Here is a 23,329-nt window from a genome sequence, read left to right as displayed (position 1 = left end):
AATGTGAAGGGAATCTAGTTAGAGCCACGTCCGGATTATTTTACTTTTTTTCTCCTTGCCTTTCTTTCGTTTTACCAAAAAATACCAAAGAATATTTCCAAATGGTCCAAGGTTCGGATTACTTTACTATGCCTCAAGTGTCAATAATAGTGCATATGGGAATTGTGACTCATAAAATCCTTAGGACAGTTGGCCAGGCCGTCGCTAGCCAGTATAACATGAGCAAGAATATGTTGCAATTGGATAAGGATGAATATCATCAAATGCACTTTCCTTTCATATATCACGCTTCGTGAAATTAATCCAACATTCATGCTCCTGTAGCCATCAGTATCTCCCATTACATAAGACAGACAGCTATTTACTCACCTTAAATCTGGGCTGACTCTCATCATAAAAGACTTCAAACCGGCTCGTGATTCCAGGGCTTACGCCCCGTTGTCGTTTGCACTCACTTGTTGTGTACCGTCTGTAAATAGCGGCAAGTAGAGTCGTCATTTCTGCCATAGCAAGGCTAGGAACCAAAGTCTGTCAGATCATTATCTTTATCCCATTTTAGTGTCACAAACATACTGCAACCCAATACACATCCTTCCTCCGCTCGAAAATGCCCAAAACCACTTCTTCATTTCCACACAATCCTCATTTAACCACCTCTCCGGGTCAAACTTTAACGGCTCCGGAAACACCTCCGCGTTTCTATGAAGTGTGTATGGCGACATACTAACCACTGTGCCCGCCGGGATTAGATATCCGTCAATCTCAATGTCCACCAAGGATGACCGCGGTTCTGACGCCGGCAAAGGTGCATAGAGACGAAGAGTCTCCTTGATGATAGCATCCAAATATGGCAATTTATCTGCTACTTCGGCCCTGGGATTGCCACCTTCTGCATTACAATCCACAACCGGAATATTGTCGACTTCCCGAATTAATCTCTCTTGGTAGATCTTGTTTACAGGGAGTGAGAGTACCCATATTGCGAACATTAGAGTGTCGCTTGTTGTATCGATACCTGCTAAGGAATGATCTGCTGCTTCAGAAGCTATGTCAAGACCGTCAAGCAGGTCACCCTTGCCGGACTGGCTGTATCTCCATAACTTCTGCATGATGGATGGGTCTTGAGCTGTTGCTGTTGTTGAGAAATTCTCCGGCCCAGTGGTGGTTTTAAATCCAGTCCAAGCCTTCAGAGCATGGGCTCGAATGCCTGTATAAATTGCCGGTTTTTTCATGGGCAGCAGCCCCAATTTGGCGACTATTCTCTCCATGAGTCCCGTCCGTGTGTAAAGCCATTTCGTATATGCTTTCAAGTGTACGCCATACCAGCTCAATAATCTTCGACTAGGGTCCATAATATCATATAGGAGGGCTCTATGCTCTAAATCCCCCCTAAGCGCGCGCGTGCCTCCGTGTTGATCACCATACAGAAACCCAGTGATACTGTCAAGACTGAACCAATGTAGACTCTGAAATATCTCCTCACTGACACACTTTTCGCGCTCAAGGAGTTCTAAGTAGCTATTAACGTTTCTCTCAATGAGGGGTTTAGCAATTGCGTTGGGTGACAGAATAGCGCTTTTGGAGTAGGCGTGGGCAAGCAGCTTCTTCCTGTCAGCGTGCTGCTTGACTCCCGCAAATGTGAACAGATTCTGGCGTCCATAGACGTCGAACATTCTATAGAAGTCTGTTCTCTCAAAACCCGAGCCGGCGCCGTAGATAGTTTTCAAAGCAGAAAGGGAGGAGAATGACACCTCATTCGGACTAATTCGTACTGCTTTTCCGTATTTCTGGTGTAAGGCATGTATAGATCGTGTTCTAACTCCACGGTAGTCATCGAGTGCGAGTCGCCATTTCGTTATTGCGTAGGCCTTTGGGCCTGGAATTTTGTGCAGGGGACTTGTATATAGCGGGCTGTATATGAGGCAATAGAGGAGAAATATTAATACAGCCACGAAAGCTGTCACGGAAATGCTTAACATGATTGCGTTTTGCGTAGATGAGATCTTCATACACATTTGAGTATACGCCGCAATATCTGATATAGCCGTTTATTTCCTGATCTAGTCAGCCAGCTGTAAATTTAAAAATGTGATGTACATCCACAGCGAAGGATACGCATCACTCCAGGCCTCAATATCACCCATGCTATGTGTTGTCGGACACCCCGAACCGACTATTCCGACTACTATATATCGGACTTGCCGACCACGTTCCATCTTCAAAGCAGACAAGACTTAGACCGGCCGTGCTTTTCCAAAGATATTTGAGAGAAGAATTGTTGTCGCATTTTATACATCTTTCAAAAACATAGTCATGGCACCCAGTGCAAACCCCAAATCAGGAATTCAACCTAAATCCATCCCAACGAAAGATGTCGAACCCATGGCCGCTATGGCCCACCAAGGCAAGGCGCTCCCTGGTATCCCCTCGTTTGATTCCTACGCTCAGCAGCGCCAGTGGCAGCTAGAGCACATGGCCGGCGCATTTCGCGTCTTTGCGCGCGAAGGATATGCCGAGGGGATATCCGGGCATATCAGCGTACGAGACCCGGAGTTCGAAGACCGATTTTGGATAAACCCGCTGGCTGTACACTTTGGTATGCTGAAAGCGAGTGATATGATCTGTATAACTGTGGACGGGGATGTTGTTGGTGGAAATACAGAGGGTTCAATCAATGCCGCGGGTTTTCAGATTCATTCTTCTGTGCATAGGGCCCGCAAGGATGTGCATGCTATATGTCACACGCATTCGGTTCATGGTAGAGCATGGTCGGCGTTTGCAAAACCGCTTGAGATGATCAATCAGGATGTATGCTATTTCTATAAGGCGCATTCCGTGTACTCAGATTACGGGGGAATTGCGAATGAATCCTCGGAGGGGCAGAGAATTGCAAAGAGTTTGGGAGATGGGAAAGCTGTAATTTTAATGAACCATGGTCTCCTCACTGTTGGTCAGACGGTGGATGAGGCAGCCTTTTTGTTCTGTTTGATGGAGAGGAGTTGTCAAGTCCAGTTGTTGGTGGATCGGACAGGGCTCGAGAAGCGGATTGTGAGCGATGAGGAGGCAAAATATAACTTCGAGATGGCTAGCACTCCGGTATGCTAATCTCCTTTACATATCCTATATGTTACCGAAGTGTTTCTTACATGTCTACAGGACACGCTTTACGTTGAGTTCCAACCACATTATCGATACGAGGAGTATTTATCCAACGGCGACTTCAAGAATTAGTAGTCTGAGATATAATCGACCCTTGCCAATTAGTCTACTTTCTAGTTTACATTGCAATCTTGATAGAGTCCTTTTTACATGAAATGCATGCCCAAGTCAAGTGCTGGTCGGACCGATAAACACCAAGGGCGGCTTTACATCCTCCAAGTTAGGATTGTTATAAAACCACCTGTTACAACGGATAGACAATAAGTTTGCTGTATGCAAATATGCCACTTGTAATCGCCAATATATATGCTTGGTGTGACAGGTGTGATGAGACACAGACAACTTAGGATTTCTGGTCCTCAGTAGGGCTATGCCACGCGCAGAAACTTGCATGAATCATGTAACAGAACTGCAACGACAGGCATGAATACCTAGATCTGAGAAATTTGGCCATTGTAGCTTTCTAGCCCAAGGTATGCGCAACAATTGTGAGTTTAGAGACTAGGCTAACTAAGCTAATCTAAGGAATATGCACAGTATCGGACAGCCCGATGATGTTTAGATAACCAACTTCGGATAAGGTAGCTCGTTATCTCGTTTATCAAGGCGGCGTTCAGCTCGACAATGTTGGGGGATAAATCTGTAAGGATGTGGTTAATATAGATATTCATAATGTCAATGATCTACTCCATATTTTGAACCCATTTAGAGAAAACCTTGCACTCCAACCGAGATTTACCGACATAATGCTGTCCTCAACCTTTCAGAAGAAGAGACCAATATCTACATCTGACAAAGACAATCGCAATGATAATAGTGATGATGCCGGTATGGGATCCGTGTCCGATGTCACATCTGGCTCGCAGGCTCTCCATCGGAAGTTGGGAGGGAAAGAAGTGCAACTGTTCGCAATTGGCGGTGCAATTGGTACTTGTGAGTTCGAATACATTTCCCAAGAATTGCCTTGTACAAAGTCATGTAAACTAACTAGTGAGGCAGCCCTATACGTACAAATGGCCGAAGCTTTGCCCGACGGCGGTCCCGCCGGCTTGTTCATTGCATTCCTAATCTGGGGGTCAGTCATGTGGGCAGTGAACGAATGCTTCGCAGAGATGGTGACCTATCTTCCCGTGCCCTCGCCATTCATTCGCTTCAGTAGTCTATGGGTAGATGACGCACTAGGCTTCGCGATGGCATGGAATTTCTTCCTCAATATGGCCTTTCTAGTACCCTTCGAGATTGTCGCGATGAGCATCATGATAACTTTCTGGACAAACAAAGTGCCCGTTGAGGCTGTTATTGTGATTATGATAATCGCCTACGCTCTGCTGAATATATTCAGCGTGAGGTATTTTGGAATATCAGAATTCTACCTCTCAATTTTCAAGGTGCTCTTAATGATTGGATTGTTTTTCTTTACATTCATTACGATGCTTGGTGGAAACCCGATTCATGATCGCTATGGATTCCGGTATTGGAATCATCCTGGCGCGTTTGCAGAACATCTAGTGTCTGGCGGCACGGGAAAATTTCTCGGGGTATTGTCATGCTTATATCAAGCTAGTTTCAGCATTACTGGCCCGGAGTATATCTCGATGGTAGCTGCCGAAGCAGAGAATCCTAGAAAGATCCTACCTTCAGCATACCGATCATTCGTCTGGCGTATTCTTGCATTTTTTGTAGGATCTTCGTTCTGCATGGGTATCGTCATTCCTTACAATGATCCGACTCTCCTCGCCATCCTCGGGGGTAGCAGCTCTGGGTCCGGTACAGGAGCTGCGTCGTAAGTCTCATCACCAAGCGCTAACTCACAAATCCTCCCAACTAATATAAGTTATTTAAGACCATATGTTATTGCCATGGAACGTTTACAAATTCATGTCCTTCCACACATTGTGAACGCACTCATCATGACATCCATCTTAAGTGCTGGTAATGGCCTCCTCTTCACAGCCACTCGCACTTTACATGGGATGTCTATCACAGGTCACGCGCCACGAATTCTATCGTACTGCACAAAGCGTGGTGTTCCTATCTGGGCGCTCATGGTTTCTCTTTTATTTTGCCTCCTAGCCTTCTTACAAGTCAACAGCTCGTCTGCTGAGGTAATGACGTACCTTGTGGACCTCGTCACCTGTTGCCAATTGATCAATTACGGCTTCACAGCTGTCACATATCGGCATTTCTACGCCTCCCTTCAAAAGCAAGGGATTTCACGAGATAGTCTTCCTTACAAAGGACGCTTTCAACCATATACATCCTACTTAGCCATCGGGGGCACGTTATTTATGCTCTTTGCAGGTGGATATGACGTATTTATAAAAGGAGAATGGAGCACAATGTGGTTTTTTTTGGACTACGCTATGATCGGATTCTTTGTTGTTACACTTTTGGGTTGGAAATTCGTCTTTAAGACAAAATATGTCTGGCCTGGGACAGCGGACTTGAGCATGGGTGGGCTGAAGGATGAGATTGATAAATATGAGGTTTTATATTCGATTGAGCATGAGGGCAAGAAAGCGAGTGTTGTTGATAAGTTATTTGCTTGATGTGTTATGGTATAATATATGTCCTGGAAGATATGCAGATTATGGAAGGATTAGTAATTCAGAATACTACAATTAAACTATCTTGTATAATATAGACAGCGTAATTAGTTAATGGGTAAACGGATCACCCAAGCTAGAGTAAATCACTTGTAATTCCTATACAATATAGCCATTTTTAACCCCCCGCAATCTCAACAGGTTTATATAAAGTAAGCATAAAAACGTAATGTAATAAATAATAGATATATAAAAGCTTATTATATAGTAGTATATTAAGTAATATGCTAATAATTATTGTAATTTTCAACACAAGTGTTCCTATGTTATCTATAATCTATATTAGAACTGTGTATATATTATTAGTGTCCAAAATTTATAAATTTATTATACCCGTGCCACCACCCACCTCACACCGCTCCGCGCTGTGGGTGCGCTATACTTAAATATCATTTTCATATAAATATCAATTTTGATTGGAATAGCTTTAAAATATATATATTAATTAACCCTCCACTTAACTAGAGTCTTTAAAGGTAGATAAATATCTAGCTAAGTATATTTTAGATAAGGTTTAGGAAATTTAACTTCCTTAAATAATTCTTAGTGATATAAATATGGATTATTTAAAGATATCTTTTTGGTTTTATAGATGTGTCAGATACTTCGGTTTAATTACCGTCGAGTATAGCTAGGATAGCTATTAACGGGCGAAGTTGATAGGCTTCTAATATATAAAAGTTATAGAAATAAATAAAGTCTTAAACAAAGATAGAATATCTTAATTGATAGAAGATTATATATTTAGATTATCTTAGTTAATTTAAGATAATAAAAGAAAATTAGATATAGAATAAATAAGTATTTTTATATAACTTTCCTCTATTATAGTCATTATAAAGAATCTTATAATTCTTATATAATAATTATTATAACTATTACTCTAATTTCTATAATATTTTAATTCTAGTGATTATAGATAATCCTTTATTTTATCATACATTAGTTTCTCTTATTTATTAACTATAATATTTTAATTCTCTAATAATCCCCTTCTCTAAAAGCTAGTATCTTAATAGCTTAATAAATAGCTTATATCCTCCAGATATATAAGTAACTAATCCTAACTCTTATTTTTTTATGATATATAATTTTTATAATTTTATATTAACTATATCTTTAAAGAAGTCTATTTTAAAAAATTTTCTTTTTTTATATATTAAGTAACTTAAGATTATTTATTATTTCTTATATGATTAATATAGTAGTTTAGAAAAGACTTATATTAAAGTAAATTTCTTAAAATATTATAATAAATATATTTAAGTGAATAACTATTACTATTTTAAAATACTTATTTTAAATCTTATTTAAAAATAGCTTACTAAAGTTTAAGATAAAATTAAGACTAATAAAAAAAAAGCTTATAAAAAAATTATAATTTTTATAATTAGACTTAACTATTTATAAAAATAAAAGAAATCATTATAGAAATATATTAATTAGTTTATTTAAATAGATATCAAGAATATTAAAGAGTTAGAAAAATTAGAAAAAATAGAAGAAAAGATAAAGATAAATAAAAAAATAATAAGAGACTAAAGAGCTTTTTATTATTATATTTATTTTATAAAATAATAACCTTATTCTTAATACTAACTTTAATTTTTTTATTTTTTTTAATTATATTTTTATTTTTATTCCTAAATCTTTTTAGGATAATTTGTATTTAATAGATTTCTATATATTTTCTTTAAATCTATATCCTTTTTATCTTATAAGATAATAAATATATTGCTTTTTTAATTTATACTATAGTATTTTTTAATTTTATATTCTTTATTATTTATTACTTTATTTTTATCTATTAGATTAATAGTTAGTTCTAATAATAAGATATAAAATATTAAATATATTTATATTTTTACTAATAACTAAAATTTATAATTATTATTTATGAGTTTTTCTTTAATAATAAATAATCTAAATTTAATTATAGTAAATCTATCACTTAATCTTATATTTTTAATATTAAAATTAAAAAATTTTAATATTTATTATAAAAATAAACTCTTTTCCTTTTTTTAAGTATTAATATATCCTTATACTTTTTATTATAATATCTCTTTATTTTTATTTCTATCTATTTAGTATCTTTTAATAAATTATTATATATTAATTATATATATATTACTTAAATATTTACTTTATTTAATATTTCTTTTTATTTAATATTTTCCTAATTTATTCTTAGAATTCTTTCTAGATTAGCAAAATATAATACTTATCCTATTAATATATTTATTATATTATTTATTATAAAACTAAATAATTAGTAATAACTCTATCTAATTATTTTAATTCTAATTTAAATATTATCTTAGATACTATTTAATTACTTAAATTATTCTTTTAATCTAGCTATTAGTTTATTAATAATAAGCTATTAATAGATTATATTCTATTCTATAATTTTTCATAATTATCTACTAAAATTTAAATATAAATAACTTATCTCTATTAAATATAATTTCACTTAATAATCTAAATATCATAAACACTTCTTATAATATTAATATTACATATTATTATACTATTAAACTCTTTAGTATTAGTTCTAAAATAATATATTTTATAAGATTATTCATAATAACAATAACTTTAGTACATATAATTCCTAAAATAAGATCTTTTAACTCTGATAAGCCTTATATAAAATCTATTATAATTGTCAGAGAATCAGAACGTCACAGCCAATGGATTGGATAAGTCTCTACGGGAACTAATGCATGATGGAATAAAGGATTATCCGCGAAATCTTAGGGTTAAAGTATTAAAGAAATCAGAGGATTTCTAAAATAGCTATAATCTGAGAATTAGAGAAATCAGAAGATTTTTATGATAATTATAATAGAAGAAAATTATATAAAAATGCTTATTTATTATATATTTAGTTTTCTTCTATTATTTTAAATTAATTATATTAAGTATCCTTTAACTAAAATAACTTAAATATATAATCTTCTATTAATTAGAATATTTTATTTTTATTTAAAACTTCATTTATTTCTATAACTTTTGTATACTAGAAGTCTATTAATTTTATTTATTAATAGCTATCTTAGCTATACTTAATAATAATTAAATTAAAATTTCTAATAATTTAAGACCCTTAATATAAAAGATAAAATCTTATCTAAGAATATTTAAGATAATAAATAATAACAGTCTATCTTAAAGTAATAATAGTAATAAATAGCCTAAACTATAGTAAGATAGTAATAATATATAATAGTAATATATTATAATGAAGATAATAATAAAATATTAACTTATTATACTACTCTTAAGAAATAATTCAACCAAATAATTAAATATATGCAGCGACTTAAAAATAAACTAAGAGTTAAAAATATCTAAATAAATTAGCTTAGAAAATATATTAAATAACTTAAATAAGATCTAAATAAAAAGATTATATTAAATAATTAAAAGTATAGATAATATTAAGTTTATTATTAATTATTAATAAAATTAAGCTACTAAAGCTAATAAAATTTAATAAAATATATTTTAAACTTAAGTTATTTATAATAAATATAAGTATATAAAAATTAATAAGATTAAATAAGACTATAATAAGATAATTTTTATAACTTAGTATAAGAAGATTAAAATATAATTATTGTTAAGATATGAATTATACTAGCTTTAAAAAATAATTTATATAGTTATTTAGAAATATTAATAAAATATATATTATTAAATAAAAGTTAAAATATTTATAATAAATTAGATTAGTCTAGAGATTAGTAATAGAATTTCAAAAGATAATAGTACTATTAAAATATAATAATGGAGTATAAATTACTTTATTTAAAAATATATTAAAAGAAAAAGTTTAAATAAAGTTAATTAAAATAAATTAACTAGATATTAATAAGTTTATTAAAATAATAATTAAGATTAATAATAAATTATTTAAAATTAAATAAAAGAAATAAGAGTTTTAATAATAAAAAATATATAAAGAATTTTTATAATTTAGAATAAACTAGATAATATAATAAAATCTATTAAAAGATTATAATAAAGATATAATTATGTAGTTAAATATAATCTTATTTAAAAAAGAAAAAGATAAGCTAAGAAAAGATAGAATTTATTTTAATTATAAAAAACTATATTACTTTATAGATAAATACTAAAAATTAAAAAAGAATTAGAAACTAATTATTTTAGATTTGTAAGAGTATATATTATAATTATAATTTTATTAATTTTAATTAATACTAATAAAGCTAATAGAATAACTAATAATAAAATTAATTCTAATAAAGATTTAAAATAATTAGTTAAAGATAAAGAATAATAATTAAAATAAATAATAAATTATAAAAGAATCTAAGTAGAATAGATAAAATAAGTAGATAAAAAAATATATTAATATAATTAAAAAGAATACTTAATAATTCAAATAAAAAAGAGATATAATAAATATTAAAGTATAAAAAAAAGAATAAAAAAGATTTAGTCTGAGAAAAAATATTAAATAAATATTAATATAAGAATAAAATACTAATTTTATAATTATAAAAAATAAACTAATTAGACAGATAGTACTTATAAATTATCTAGAATAAAAGATTATTCTAGTAAAAAAGAGAAGTAAGAAAATCTAGTATAAAAGATATAGAAAAAATTCCTCTTTAAAAGAGTTAAGTTATTTAATACTTAACTAATATTATAAAATAATAGATTAATAATAATAATCTATGAAGATCTATATTAAGAGTAAATAAAAAATCTTATTAAGAAAAAAAAATTAAAAATATAAAAAAATATTATAAGACTTTAAAGAGATAATTTATATAATTATATATCTATTAATATAATCTATTAAAAAGAGTTTTAATAGAAATAAAAGAACTATATTAGGGAATATAAGAAATATAATAAATAAATATATTATATTAGAAGTATAAATAAATATATTTGTCTTTAATAATAATATATAAATATATTTTATATAAAAAAAGAATACACTTTTATAATAGATAAAATATATAAAAAATTATTCTTATTATTATTATTTATTTATTAGAGGAAATTTATATTATAAAGTTTATTAATATATTATAATAATTTATATAAATTTTATATTAGATTAAAGACAATTATAGGATAATTTCTAAATATTTTATTATAATCTTAGAATTAAAGTTAAAATATCTATAAAAATAATTAAAATACCAATATATTTATAAAGAACTAGTATATCTTTATTATAATAATCTTATAATTATTAAATGTTAGACAAAAGGATTATATGAATAATATATAATTAATACAAAAAAATTTTTGAATAAAGACAATAATTTTAAGATATATAATTATAATAAAATTTATTATAATAATTATAGAATTAAAAATAATTAAATAATTATTATAATACTAATAAAGATTAATAAGAAAGATATAAGAATCTTATTTAGATTTAAAAGCAGCCTATAATTATACTAAAAAAAATTTTATAAAAAAAAACTAAAATATCTATTATATAAATAAATAAATAAATAATAATTATCTTAATTAATGGAGAAATAATTAGTCAAGGTTATAAAAAATAAGTATTAAATATTATAAAATTAAGATAATATACTACAATAATAATACTTAATATTATATTAGTATTAAGAGAATATTATAATACTATATTTAGAATAATATAATTATAAATATAGAATCTAATAATTAACTAGATAAATAAAATAGTAATAGTTAATAATATAATATAGTAAATAAAAATTATTAAAAGAAGATTAAAGAAATTACTTAGCTATATAAAGAATTAGAATAAAGCCTTAGTATATTATTAATTATTAAAAAATTAAAATGGAAAGTAGATAAATAGAAATAAAAGATAATATTTATTAAAAATAATATATATATTAATAACAAAAATAAAGTATAAAACAAAAAAAAGCTAGAATAATAATATAAAAAAAATATAAAATAGAAGAATTTAAATAATAAAAATAAAATAAAATAAGAAAGATTAAGATAATCTAATAAACATGAATAATTAAAAAGACAAGAATTTTAGAAAAAAAATAAAAATTAAAATTAAAATTAAAAAAAATGTATAAAAAAGAATCTATAAAAATTATAATAAAATTACTAAAAAAATATTATAAATTTATTAAACTATTTGTAAAAAAAATAGTAATTATTAATATATAATAAAGAATTTAAGGTATAAATTAAATTAAAAAAAATTTATACTACTTTTAATTAAGTAATACTATAAATTAAGAAATAAATTAAAACTTAAGAATAAATTTATTAATAAATTTTATAAAGTAAGTAATATATATAATTAAAATATAAAAAAGCATTAGTATAATTAATATTAATAAAAAGAATATAATTAAGAGAATAATTATTAATTATAGAGTACTAAATAATAAGATAGTAAATAATATAAATTGCTTTATTGAAAATAAAGAAAAGATCTCTTATAAAAAGTAAAGATTATAATAATCTTTAACATTTAATAAGATTATTATAACCTATAAATAATTAAAAATAATATTTAGAAAACAGTATTTATTCCTTATAAATAAAAAATAATTTAAATAGATAATTATATCTATAGATTTAAAGAATCTATTGATATAGTTTATATAATATAATACATATTCTATAGAAATACTTAAATAAGTTTATTATAGTCTATTTTAATAATATTTTTATATACTTATAGAATTCAAAAGAATATAAAAAGTATATATAATTTATTATAATAGCACTTATAAATAAAAGATTAATATTTAAGATTAAAAAATATAAATTTAATACTATAATTATTAATTATCTAGAAATAATTTATATATTAAAAAGATTAAAGATCAAAAGAAAGATATAATACTTAATTAGTCTATCCTAATAAATGCTAATAAAATATAATAATTTTTAAATATAATAAAGTACATTAAAAGATATTTAAAAAATTATATAAAAATAATATAATTAATTATAAAACTATTATAAAAAGATTAAAAATTTAACTAAATAGAATAGTAATAGCAAGCATTTAAAAAAGTTAAGAAATTAATTAAAAAAGCATTAATTTTTATATTTTATAATCTAAAAAAATTAAATATAATTTAATTAAATATAATTAAAATATATATTAGAAATTATTTTAAAATAATTAAGAGATAATAAAAAATTAAAATCTATTATTTTTTATTCTAGATAATTTACTATTACAGAAAGAAATCATAATATTTATGATAGAGAATTACTTATAATAATTAAAGCATTTAAGGAATGAAGATATTACTTATAAAAAATTAAAAAAGAAATAATTATAAAAAATAATTATTATAATTTAAAATACTTATAATAATTAAGAAACTAATAAATAAATTAAATAATTAGAATATTTATTAAAGTTTAAGTTTTAAATTAAATATATAAAAAAAATATCCTTATTAATATATTAAATAGAAAAGTAGATTATATAATTAAGATCTAATAATTACAAATAAATATATTAGTAGAAAAAGATAGAATTTATTATAATAATAAAATAATATTAGTAATAATAAGTATAATAAAAAGTAAAGACTTTAATAAAAAAAATAATAAAAGCTATTAGAAATAATAAGATATTATAGATAATATTATATAATAATAAAATAATACTAGAAAATAAATTAGCTGTTTAGAAAAAATTAATATTAATTAGTATTATTTTTAATAATTATAAAAGTCATTTAAATAAACTATAATTTACTAATTAAAGGATATTATAGAATTAATTAAATAATAAAAAAGGTATAACAAATAATAAAAAATATAAAATTAAAAAAAATATTATAATATAAGTTAAAAAAAGGATATATTTATTATCTTATAAAATGAAAAGCATATAAATCTAAAAAATATATATAAAAGTTTATTAAATATTTAAATTGCTCTAAGAAAATTTAGGAATAGAAATAGAAATATAATTAAGAAAAATAAAAAAATTAAAGTTAATATTAAGAATAAGATTATTATTTTATAAATTAAATATAATAATAAGAAACTCTTTAGTTTCTTATTGCTCTTTTATTTTATTTTTATTTTTCCTTTTATTTTTTTTAATCTCTCCAGCTCTTTAATATCTTTAATATCTTTTTAAAGAAATTTACCAGCTCACTTCTTTAATAGTTTTTATTATTTTTATAAATAAAGAATTTTAATTAAAATTTATTTTTTTTCTTAGACACTTTTAAGTTTTAATAAGATACTTCTACACAGCCTTAAAAATAGATATGTTAATATAATAGTAATTATTTATATAAATATACTTATTATAATATTTAGAGAATTCTACTTCAATATAAGTCTTTTTTAAGTTATCACACTAATTATATAGGAAATAATAAGTAATATTAAATTACTTAATATATAAAAGAAGAGAGTTTTTTAAAATTATTTTCTTAAAAAATATAATTAATATAAAATTATAATACTGCACATTATAAAAATTTTAGAGAAATAAAATTAGCTATCTATTTAGTAGAATATATAGATTATTTATTAAACTATTAAAATGCCAGTCTTTAGAGAAAGAGATTATTAGAGAATCGAAATATTATAATTAATAAATTAAATAAGTCTCTATAAAAACTAATATATAATAGAATAAAAGATTATCTATAAAATCTTAGAGTTAGGGTATTAGAGAAATCAGAGGATTTTTAAGATAGCTATAATCTGAGGATCAAAGAAATTAGAGGATTTCTATAATAACTATAATAGAGGAAAATTATATAAAGACACTCATTTACCATATATTTAGTTTTCTTCTATCATCTTGAATTAATCATATTAAGTACCCCTTAACTGAGATAACTTGAATATACGATCTTCTATCGATTAGGATATTCTATCTTTATTTAAGACTTTATTTATTTCTACAATTTTCATATACCAGAAGCCTATTAACCTCGCCCGTTAATAGCTATCCTAGCTATACTCGACGGTAATCACGAAGTTTCCGACATTATTATAAATAGCCAATTATCTTTAAGAAATTAGAATTATTTTTCTAAGATAATCTTACTAGTAAGAATCACTAATAAAAAAATAATATTTTTAACTATATTAATATACTTAATTAATAATATTAATTCTTGAAAAGAAGCAATTAGAAGTTCTTTTAAGATTATAAGATAAGTAGTAATTACTATCTTATTATCTTATTTAATCTAGAATCTAATCTTTTTACTTTGAAATTAGATTTTTAGATATTTAAATTAGTATTAGATAATTGTAAATTATAAAGTATAAAAGTAATTTAATTTAGTAAACTTCTATTTGATTTTTTTATATTTTAAAGATAATTTTTTAATAAAATAATATATCTAGTTACTGTTAATTGTTGGTAAAGAATTACTAGAAGAATTTATTCTTTATAGTATTAAATTTATATAATTTTTAATTAAATTTATTATTAAAAGTATTAATCTCTTATCTAGATTTTTAATCTATATAAATATAGCGTTTTCTTGATTATCTAAGAGTGAATAGTGAGATAATAGATAATTAATTTATAAATTATTATCTTATGTATATTGTAAGAGCTAGTAATAAGAGATATTAAGTTAATATATAAAAGGTATAATTTTTTACTTTAGATTTTAATTAATTTTAAAGCTTTCTATATTAATACCTTTTTCTTTTTATATTCTTCTAATAGCATTTTGATGGTGTTTAGGGGATTTGAAATGATAGTTTAAGATTATAGTTAAAAATTGACGTTTATGTGAAAATAACATTCAAGTGTAACGCACCCACAGTGCAGAGCGGTGTGAGGTGGGCGGTGGCACGTTAGAAAAATGATTCCCGTATTGCTTAATATACAGTACTTCACCGCCTCCTGCACGCTACCAGCTCTCGCATGATTTTTAAGAATTAGCCCAATTTTCTATATTTAAATAACTTTATTAATATAGCTCTAATTGACAAAGCAGTGGCATTTTTAAGATTATAAGATCTAGGCGGAAAGGTTAATATTACTAGAATCACAAAATTTTTTAATGTTAAGTATTCTATGTTGTTAAGAAGATACCATAAGATTTAATAATTGCATAACACGCATTATAATACTTAGTAATTATTAAATAAGTGATAATCTACTAAGCTTATAAAATATTTTAATATATTAATAGAGCATAATATTTTATTTATAATATAATACTTAATAACTCTATAAAAAAACTATCAGAAAAAGTACTTAGTAAAAATTAGACTATATATTAAATTAAGACTTATTCTAATTAACTAATCTTATATTATTCTTTTAATCTTAATATATAACAAAAAAAAATAGATTTAGTATTTAAATATTTATTATGAACTTTTAGTCTAAAAAATTAAGAAATATAACATCAAACTAGAATAAATATATAATATAGATGAGAAAGGTTTTATAATAAAATTATATTAAAATTAAAAAGAATCTTTTTCTAATATTAATATAAGTAAAAAAGGCTTAAATAGTATATTTAAAATAAGAATTAAAAGTAAATTATAATAATTACTTATATCTATACTAATAAAATAATATTTTCTTTAAGCTTAATCTATATAGCTAAATCTAATAATCTTTAAGAATCTTAACTTAATAATTTTAATCTTAAAGAGTATATTCGTTTTTTTATAGCTTTAGAAAATAATTAGATAAATAAGAAGCTAGGATTCTAATAGTTTATTTAAATATTTAATTAAAAAATTAGAAAAAAGATAGAATAAAGATATTAATTTTTAATTTTTAACAGTTATAGCTTATATCTTAATATGAAATTCATAAACTATTACTATTTAAATAAAATTCTATTAAAAATATTTTTAGTTTATATAATATATACTTCATAGTCTTTTAATACATTTTTATTTATATCTTTATTATAAGCCTATTCTAATAAATTAGAATAGTTTATATATTTAAAAGTTAAAGATACAGTTATTTAAAAAAAGTAAAAAAATTTTTTAGTTCTTTTAGAGCAATTAAAATATATCTTTTATACTTTAAAATATTAAATCTAGTTTTAAAATACTAACTTATATCTATTTAATTTAGAGATTATTTTGTAATGTTTTATAAAGAAATCAGAAAATAGATTATATTTTAATAAATTCTTAGCTTTAATACTTAAAGTAGAAAATTAAAAATATATTTAATTACTTCTAAAGAAGTAGTTATTTATTTTTATAATTAAAAGACATAGAAACTTAATAATATAATAATATCTTTTACTATTAAGAATACTTTACTTAAAATATATTATAAAGGCCTAGAAAAAATACTTATTAATAAATAGAAGTATTATAATTAAAAGAAATCTTTACTACTTACTTTTTCTAATAAAAATAATAATAATATAATAATTTTTAGTCCTTAAAAGGTTTAGTAAGTATATAATTCTTAATTTAAAAAGATTAAGAGATTTTTGATGTATAGGCTTAGAAAGAAGATAAAAGATTTTATTGATATCTTATAAAGAAGAAAAAAGAGCATTTAAAAACTAAGAAAATTAAAATTTATTAAAAAAATTAAGAAATCCATTAAAATAAGGTAGTAGAAAAGTAATATCTTAAAGTTAAAAAAACTCTTATATATTAGCTTAATCTATAACTTTAAAATAATATAAAATTAATTTTAAGTATCTTTATAAAGAAAAAAAAGTTAATTTTTAATAAAATCTATTAAGAATAAGGCTTCTAAAATTTTCAAGTATATTATTAATAAGCCTTTTTCAACAATAAATTATTATAATTGCTAAATCTGCCTTCTAATATATTTTTATAATTAACTAATTTATTTAATAGATTCTCTATAACTAATTTACTACTACTTTAAAAGATTTTCTAAATATTTAATATTATATAGTATTAAAAAGTTTTAAATTATATATCTAGTATATATACTCTTAAAAATCATACAAGAGGTGGTAGCGTGCAGAAGGCGGTGAAGTACTGTAATGGAAGCAAAAACGAAACTCCCGAACTGGGAATTGAACCCAGGTCCTCCGCGCTTTCGTAGTCAATGACTATGACAAGCGGAGATCATAACCACTAAACTATTCGGGATTGATTGGAACTAGTCTTCTCTTTTTGAATTATGTGAATCATTCAATGTCAGTTAGAGAGAAAATTGGTTTAGATAATTATAATATTTATAACAATAAATGAAAAAGTAGTAAACTTTTTTTTTAAATCTAAAAAATAATATATAATTATATATATCAAGAGTATCACAGGCTAGACCCAGTGATAGAGCTACTATTGTTATGAAACCAACTTGCATGATACTAGGCAGAAGCTAGTACTGGACGGGAAAGGTGCTTAGTTAAAGCAGCTAACACCATGACCAGTTATTCACATGTATTAACATGCAGGACGGATACTAAATATATAGGCTTAAGGCTAATATAAGAAGAACATGTGATTAGTATATATATATTAAGATAATAACCACTATATACTGAAGTATATACTAAGATGTATATTATAGTATACATTAAGGCATATATAAGAAAGGATTATATACTAAGATATATACTAACAAACTATCTATATAAACACGCTTATTCTTGTACTTAGTTACTATTTAATATAGTTTTTTAATCTAAGTTACTTAATTATATATTAAAAGAGTTAGTAAGATAAACTTATTTAAAGTATTATAATACTTTAAAGCACTTCTTTTATCTTAATTATAATTAATTAATCTTTATTACTAACCAGTCTAAATTATATCTAATCTTATTAATAAGTTAACTCTTATAAACCTTTATATAGTTTAATTATTATATTATATCTTGATATAGCTAGTAATAATTAAGATAGATCTAGATATATAATAAAAAAATTATTATCTTAACCCTAAGAAATAATATAGGATAAGTATTATTATAAGAGATAAGAAAGTTTAGATAAGAAAAAAATACCTATAAACTAATTTAAGATAATAAGAAGTATAATTACTTTAAATATTAGATTAACAGCAACTTCTATTAATAAAAAAATATTTTAAAAATATATTAAAGAATTAGAAGCAAATTTTAATAATAAAATAATCTAAAATACTAAAATTATAAGTCTTTAATAGAAAATAAATAAAATTAAAGAATTTCTTTATATAAATAAATATATATATTATAATTAATAATATAATATTAGAAACAAAAGAATCTAAGATAGTTTTTATAATAACTTGCTTAACAGAAAAAGTCTTTTAATAAATTAAATTAATATTTTACAAATATTATAATAAGGAGAAGAAGAATTAAAGTATTAATATTATAAAAATATTAGACTTTTATAAATAATTCAAAGAAAAATTTAAGCTAGTATTTAGAAATATAGATAAAATATAAAATACTAAAAAATAATTATAATAATTATACTAGACTAGATTAGTATAATAATTAATAGTATAATTTAAATAAATTATAATAATATTAAACTATAATAATAAAGTCCTTATTACAGTATTTGAAAATATATTAAAAGAAGAAATATAAATAAAACTTATTAAAATAAATCAACTAGATAATATTAATAAGTTTATTAAGTAAATTATTAATATTAATAATAAATTCTATAAGATGAGATAAAAGAGAAAAAGAGATAAAAATAATAAAGATATAAAATAAAATCTATCTTTAGATACTAAAACTAAATAAATAAAGAATTTAAATATTAAGATTCTTATAAATTATAACTAATAAAATTTAACATAATAACTAATAAGAAGCTAAAAAGATAATTTAATAAAAACAAAATAGAATACTTTAACTATAGAAAGAAAGAATATTATAAATAAGAATATAAAAGTTAATTAAAATAATAATTTCAAGTAATTAAGGAATAATAATTTAAAATAATTAAAAAAAGATAATTTAAAGCTATAAAATATAATAAGAGATATAATAATAAAGTTATAACTAATAATAGATATAGTATTTATAAATACAACAATATATATAGCAGCTTTTTAGAAATAAAAGAAGCTAGATAACTATATAAAGAAATAATATATCTTAAATATATATATAACTTAGAAAAAAACTAAGATACTTAAAAAAATAAAAATAAAATCTAAAATACTTAACAGAATTAAGATACTAGAGTTATATAAAGAAATTAATATTAAAGATAAATAAGAAAGTAATATCCTAGAATATATAAATAATTATCAATACTAATATAATAAAATAGATCATCTTAGATATTAAAAATTATTATAGATAGCTTACTATACTAATAATTATCTAACACACTAAAATACTAAGATTAATATTATATAATTTTTTAAGAAAAAAGAAAAAACTAAATCTCTAGAAAGCTATTACTAAATAAGGAAAGAAAATAAATAAAAAGAACTATTAATTATAAAAAAGTTAAAGAATAAGATAAAGAAGATATATTTTAATTTTTAATAGTTAATAGTTAATAAAAATTAAAAATTAAAAAGATTAAAAATCTATATCAAGCTTAAACTAGACTTGATAGGAATTAATTAAAGAAAAGAGAATCTTTAAAAAATAAGATAACATTAAATAAAAAATATTAAAAAAAGTAAAAAGAAATTAAAGAAAAAATTAATAAATAGAATAATAAAATAGAATCTTATAAATATATTATATTTAAAAGAAAAAATTTAAACTTTTATAATAATCTTTATAGATTTTTAAAAAAATAGATAATATTAAAAGATAAAGAATTAGAATAAGAAACTAATTAATTATACTATTTATTATTACTCTAAAAAAAAGGAATTATTAAAAATTATAATATATAAAAAGTACTTAAAAATTAGAATTAATATATTAAAGTGATATATTTAAGTAATAATTAATTTAGAAGCAACTAGGAATTATATAGATCTATAAATTATGAATAAATTAAAAATATTAGAAGTTAAAAAGAATAAATTATTATTATTAATAAAACTTAATAAAGAATAACTCATAAATAATAATATTATTGAAAAAAAAAAAAAATAGATAGTTTATAATAAATATTAGAATATATTATAAATATATTAACTTTTAATATTATAAAATTAAAAAAGGATAATATAATTTTTAGTATATTTTAATTAAAAAATATAATCTAAAGATCTACTAGGAGTAAGATTAGTTAAATTTAATAAGATATAATTATAAAACTTAGATTATGAAAGTTACTGAGCTAGAAAAGAAGTTAATAAAGCTAAGAATCACTTTAAATAAAAAATAAATAAAAATCTTATTTTAGAATAAATTATTTAATAAATTAAAAATATAATATTAAATTATTATTAAGGTTATAGAAGAGAAATAAAATCTTAAAAATATTAACTAGAAAAAAAATAAATTATTTAAAGAATATAAAAGATTTAGAAGTTTATTTAATAAAATATATAAAATATTACTAGAGTATAGTAAATAAGATTATATTATTTTACTTATAGAAAGTAAGGAACTAAAGTTATAGAAGATTTACTAAATATTAAAATTAAAAGATAGAGCTTTAAAGGAATATATTAATAATATATTAGAAAAAGAATATATATAATTATTAATATTATTAGTAGGATATCCAGTATTATCTATACTAAAGAAAAAAATAATAAAATTATAATTATATATTAATTATAGATAATTTAATAAAATTATAATTAAAAATATTTATTTTTTATTATTAATTACTAAAATACAAGACAAAATTAAAGAAAAGAAATAGTTTATTAAATTTAATATTACTAATACATATAATCGCTTATGAATTAAGGAAGGAGAAGAATAAAAAATAGTATTTAGAATAAAATATAAATACTATAAATACTTAATTATACTATTTAAATTGATTAATATACTAATAATATTTTAGAGATATATTAATTTAGTTATTAAAGACTATTTATATAATTTTATTATTACCTATCTTAATAATATTATAATATTTTTAAATAGCTTGGAAGATTATATTAGATATATTAAAATAGTATTATAAAATCTAAAGATAGTAAAATTATAAGTAAAATTAAAAAAACATAAATTTTATATATAAGAAATTAATTTTTTAGAATATTAGTGTCAGAGAATCAGAAAGTTACAGCCAATGGATAAGGGAAACTAATGCATAATGGAACAAAGGATTATCCATAACCATTAGGATTAGAGTAACAGAGCTAATAGAGCTATAGCTATATTAATTATATCTATAAGAATAGAGCAAATAGAGCAATAATTATATCAACTATAATAAAAGAAAATTATAAAAAAAAATACTTACTTATCTAGTATTTAATTTTTTTTTATTATCTTAAATTAATTATAATAATCTTTTATTAATTAAAATATTTAAAAATCTTATTCTTATTTCTTTTATCTTATCAGACTTTTTAATCTTAGAAATTTATTAATTTTATCTATTAATAGCTATCCTAGCTATACTTAATAATAATCTAATTAAAGTTTTTAATAATTTAAGACCTTTAATTGAAAGAGAAGTCTTAAAAATAAATAATAATAATATCTTAGACCTTAGTTCTAGTAACCCTAAATCTTAATTTATAAACTACTAATACTAGCAGTAGAGATACTATAATTATTAATAATAAAGATATAATAGTATTACTGAAATATATCAATAACTTAAAGAAAGCTATAATTAATAATAAAGAAAAAGTAAGTTATATATTTTAAAAAGTTAGAATTAAAATAGTAACTCTATTTAAGAAAGAATATAGAATCTTTAAAATATATCTTACTTAAATATAACTCTACTTTATATATAATAATAAATAAATTATAAATAAATCTAATAAAATACTAGTAGTATTAAGCTTTCTTCATAGAAAAGCTATAAAATAATTTATTTTATATATTACTAACTAGTATTAAGTCAATAATAATAAAAAATAAAGAAATTCTAAAATAATTATAATGTTTTTCAGCTATTAATACTATAAAGAGAAACTTAACTAGCTATAAAAAATTATTAATAAGAAAATTAAAACTATTAATAAAATTTAATATATTAAATAATAAATCTTAATTAAAGAATATATTTTAAAATTCTTATAGATATTAAAAGAATTTTTATAAAATAATTAAAAATTTAAAGACTAGTTTTATAAAGGATTAAAAGATAATATTAAAAATTAAATAATATAATATAACCAGAAACATTTTAAGTAATAATAAAAATAATATTATAGATTAATTTAACTATCTATATTAGACAAATAGAGAAAAAAGAATTTAAGAAAAATAAAGTAAACTTATATTAAAAATAAATTAAAAATAAGAATAGAGATATAATAATATAATTAAATATAATCTTATCTAAGAAATAAAAAGATAAACTAAGAAAAAATAAAGTCTATTTTAATTATGAGAAATTAGATTATTTTATAAATTAATACTAATAGTTAAAAAAGAATTAAAAATTAGTCACTTTAGGTTTAAAAAAACAGATTGTAATTATAATTTTATTAATATTTATTAATACTAGCAAAGCTAATAGAATAATTAAGAATAAGATTAATTTTAATAAAGAATTAAAATAGT

At 22.5% G+C, this 23,329-nt stretch overlaps 3 protein-coding genes across 3 annotated transcripts, besides 8 other annotated features; 2 read left to right on the top strand and 1 right to left on the bottom strand.

Annotated features, from left to right (window-relative positions):
- Nucleotides 1-310: 310 nt before the first annotated feature.
- Nucleotides 311-1,979, bottom strand: UA08_07860 (hypothetical protein; the record flags this gene model as incomplete). Its single annotated transcript, XM_020262757.1, has 3 exons — nt 311-334; nt 370-514; nt 574-1,979. The coding sequence occupies 3 exons, from the start codon at nt 1,977-1,979 to the stop codon at nt 311-313; spliced, it is 1,575 nt and encodes a 524-aa protein (XP_020116849.1).
- A 334-nt stretch (nt 1,980-2,313) lies between these two features.
- Nucleotides 2,314-3,231, top strand: UA08_07859 (hypothetical protein; the record flags this gene model as incomplete). Its single annotated transcript, XM_020262756.1, has 2 exons — nt 2,314-3,096; nt 3,157-3,231. 2 exons carry the CDS (start codon nt 2,314-2,316, stop codon nt 3,229-3,231), a joined length of 858 nt encoding a protein of 285 aa, XP_020116848.1.
- Nucleotides 3,232-3,905: 674 nt separating this feature from the next.
- UA08_07858 (hypothetical protein) lies at nt 3,906-5,708 on the top strand (the record flags this gene model as incomplete). Its single annotated transcript, XM_020262755.1, has 3 exons — nt 3,906-4,092; nt 4,159-4,942; nt 5,003-5,708. 3 exons carry the CDS (start codon nt 3,906-3,908, stop codon nt 5,706-5,708), a joined length of 1,677 nt encoding a protein of 558 aa, XP_020117026.1.
- A 144-nt stretch (nt 5,709-5,852) lies between these two features.
- Nucleotides 5,853-6,070: a repeat region (Identified by RepeatMasker using a combination of RepBase library and repeat library created with RepeatScout).
- Nucleotides 6,071-6,098: 28 nt separating this feature from the next.
- Nucleotides 6,099-6,179: a repeat region (Identified by RepeatMasker using a combination of RepBase library and repeat library created with RepeatScout).
- Nucleotides 6,180-6,357: 178 nt separating this feature from the next.
- Nucleotides 6,358-8,434: a repeat region (Identified by RepeatMasker using a combination of RepBase library and repeat library created with RepeatScout).
- Nucleotides 8,427-8,914: a repeat region (Identified by RepeatMasker using a combination of RepBase library and repeat library created with RepeatScout).
- An 838-nt stretch (nt 8,915-9,752) lies between these two features.
- Nucleotides 9,753-14,774: a repeat region (Identified by RepeatMasker using a combination of RepBase library and repeat library created with RepeatScout).
- A 711-nt stretch (nt 14,775-15,485) lies between these two features.
- Nucleotides 15,486-15,584: a repeat region (Identified by RepeatMasker using a combination of RepBase library and repeat library created with RepeatScout).
- A 2,453-nt stretch (nt 15,585-18,037) lies between these two features.
- Nucleotides 18,038-21,848: a repeat region (Identified by RepeatMasker using a combination of RepBase library and repeat library created with RepeatScout).
- Nucleotides 21,839-23,329: part of a repeat region (Identified by RepeatMasker using a combination of RepBase library and repeat library created with RepeatScout) that runs on past the window's edge.

Source organism: Talaromyces atroroseus (assembly GCF_001907595.1).
Source record: "Talaromyces atroroseus strain IBT 11181 chromosome Unknown scaffold_12, whole genome shotgun sequence".
Taxonomy (NCBI): Eukaryota; Fungi; Ascomycota; class Eurotiomycetes; order Eurotiales; family Trichocomaceae; genus Talaromyces; species Talaromyces atroroseus.
Note: the sequence above shows the minus strand (reverse complement) of the source record. Positions and strands in the feature narration are given on the sequence as shown.